Source organism: Chenopodium quinoa, unplaced genomic scaffold, assembly GCF_001683475.1.
Source record: "Chenopodium quinoa cultivar QQ74 unplaced genomic scaffold, ASM168347v1, whole genome shotgun sequence".
Lineage (NCBI taxonomy): Eukaryota > Viridiplantae > Streptophyta > Magnoliopsida > Caryophyllales > Amaranthaceae > Chenopodium > Chenopodium quinoa.
Genome location: NW_018743389.1, coordinates 2,912,263 through 2,914,253, shown reverse-complemented (window position 1 = coordinate 2,914,253; position 1,991 = coordinate 2,912,263). Strand labels below are relative to the sequence as shown.

The window sequence follows — 1,991 nt, the reverse complement described above, 5'->3', positions numbered from 1 at the left end:
GTCCCTGCTCTATGACAAAGGCAGTTTTCTCTTGATCTTTTTTCCACAGAGGGATCTGGTGAAAGCTTGAGTAGGCGTCCATGATGCTCATCAAGGCATGGCCGGCTGTTGAGTCGACCAAGCTATCGATCTTTGGCAAAGGATAGTTGTCTTTCGGACATGCCTTGTTCAAATCAGTGTAGTCCACACACATGCGCCAGGAACCATTTGACTTTTTGACTAGCAAAACATTTGCAACCCATTCTAGGTAGAAACACTGCCAGATGTAGCCTGCATCAAGTAACTTCTTTACCTGGGCGGCAGCCGCCTGGTTTCTTTCTTCACCATGATGCCTTTTCTTCTGTTGTACCAGTTTCTTTTTTGGGTCGACATCTAGTTTGTGTACCGCCAGGTCTGGACTAATTCCTGGCATCTCCAGTACCTCAAATGAAAAAATGTCCTGGAAATCTTTCAACAGTTGGGGAAGATCATCACCAAGCGTAGTCAGAGCAGTCGTCCCCACCTTAACAGTTCGGTCAGGACGAGTGTCATCTAGGGTGACATCTACGTGCTCCCCAGCTGGCTGAGGGCGGAACTCATCCGGCCGCTCCTCAACCAATGACTGCTATTGTTTGTGCTTTTTCTTGACCTCTGCTTCGGAGGCTTTTCACTTCCTGCCGCCTGCCTCTTGGGCACACGCTTCTTCTATGGCTTTGCCAGTGGGGCCATCTGAAGTTACCGTTGTTTTGATGTCAGTGAGGTAACATTCTCTGGCCATTCTTTGGTCCCCTCTTATGGAACCGACTGTCTTGTCATCCTTCTCAAACTTGAGCAACATAAGGGATGCAATGATAACCGCTTTAGAGTCACTAAGGGTGGGGCGCCCAAGGATCATGTTGTATGCAGTAAGATCTTCCACAACCCAAAAACGAATGAGCATGTGGCGGCACTTGCCTTTCTCACCTAGACGGACGGGTAAGTCAACCTGACCAATCGGATGGACGACTCCACCTCCAAATCCTACTAGAGGATGAGAGACAGGCTGTATACTCTCGGGCCTATACTTGAGCTCGGTTAAGCACTTATGACTGATTAGGTCTGACGAACTCCCTGTGTCAATAAGTATTCTGCCAATTCTTTGATTGGCCACTTTACACTCGATGACAATTGGATCGTCATGTGGCCGTAGAACACCACCCGAGTCTTTCTCAGAAATGATAACCTCAGGAAACGAGGTACTAGAGGTCTCACCCTGATTAACAGAGTTAACATCCAGTTGCCTGATGTTATCCTTGTTTCCCTGAACAGTCGGACCTCCTCTTGCATAGTCGCCTGCTATTGTATAGATGGCAGCTTCATTGGTGTCGGAGCTGTCGGCCGATTTATGTCTTTTTTGTTTGGCCGACTTTTTCTGTTTGGGGGGCTGTTTTCCCTTAGGTTTCTTGACATAAGAGTCCAGATCACCTTTTTCAGCCAACTGATCTAGCAGATGCTTAAGACTAATACATTCGTTGCTCTCATGCCCAACGTCTTCATGAAAGTGGCAGTGCTTGCTTTGGTTGCGCTTTCTAGGGTCGCCCCTCATAGGTGCCGGCTTCTCAAGTGTGAGTTGGCCCTTAATCTTTGTGAAGATAGCATGATTATCTTTATTGAACTCATACTTGGGGGAGTATGGATTGAATTCCTTTCTCTTTTTGCTGGACGACTGACCAGTGGTGTCGGCCATCCAAACATCTTTCCTCTTCTTCTCTTCCTTGGGAGCCGCTTCCTGTGAACGACCCTCCTTTTTCTAAGACCATTTCTGGTCCCCTTGCTTTCCCATGTGACAGAGGTCTACCGCTTGTATGTAGGTCTCGGCCTCCATCATCGCCTTTTGGAGGGTAGCCACTCTCTTTCTGACTAATTCGAATTTGAAGTTCGACCTGTCCTTCAACCCTTTGAAGAAATCAGTGTATGCTACCTCATCCGGCAGGTTGGCTATCTGTATCCTCATCAGATTGAATCTTTTTATA

At 47.5% G+C, this 1,991-nt stretch overlaps 1 protein-coding gene across 1 annotated transcript; it reads right to left on the bottom strand.

Moving 5' to 3' along the window:
- Window positions 1-646: 646 nt before the first annotated feature.
- Window positions 647-1,705, bottom strand: LOC110738331. The gene has a single exon (XM_021918693.1). The coding sequence runs from the start codon at window positions 1,703-1,705 to the stop codon at window positions 647-649; it is 1,059 nt and encodes a 352-aa protein (XP_021774385.1).
- Window positions 1,706-1,991: the final 286 nt, after the last annotated feature.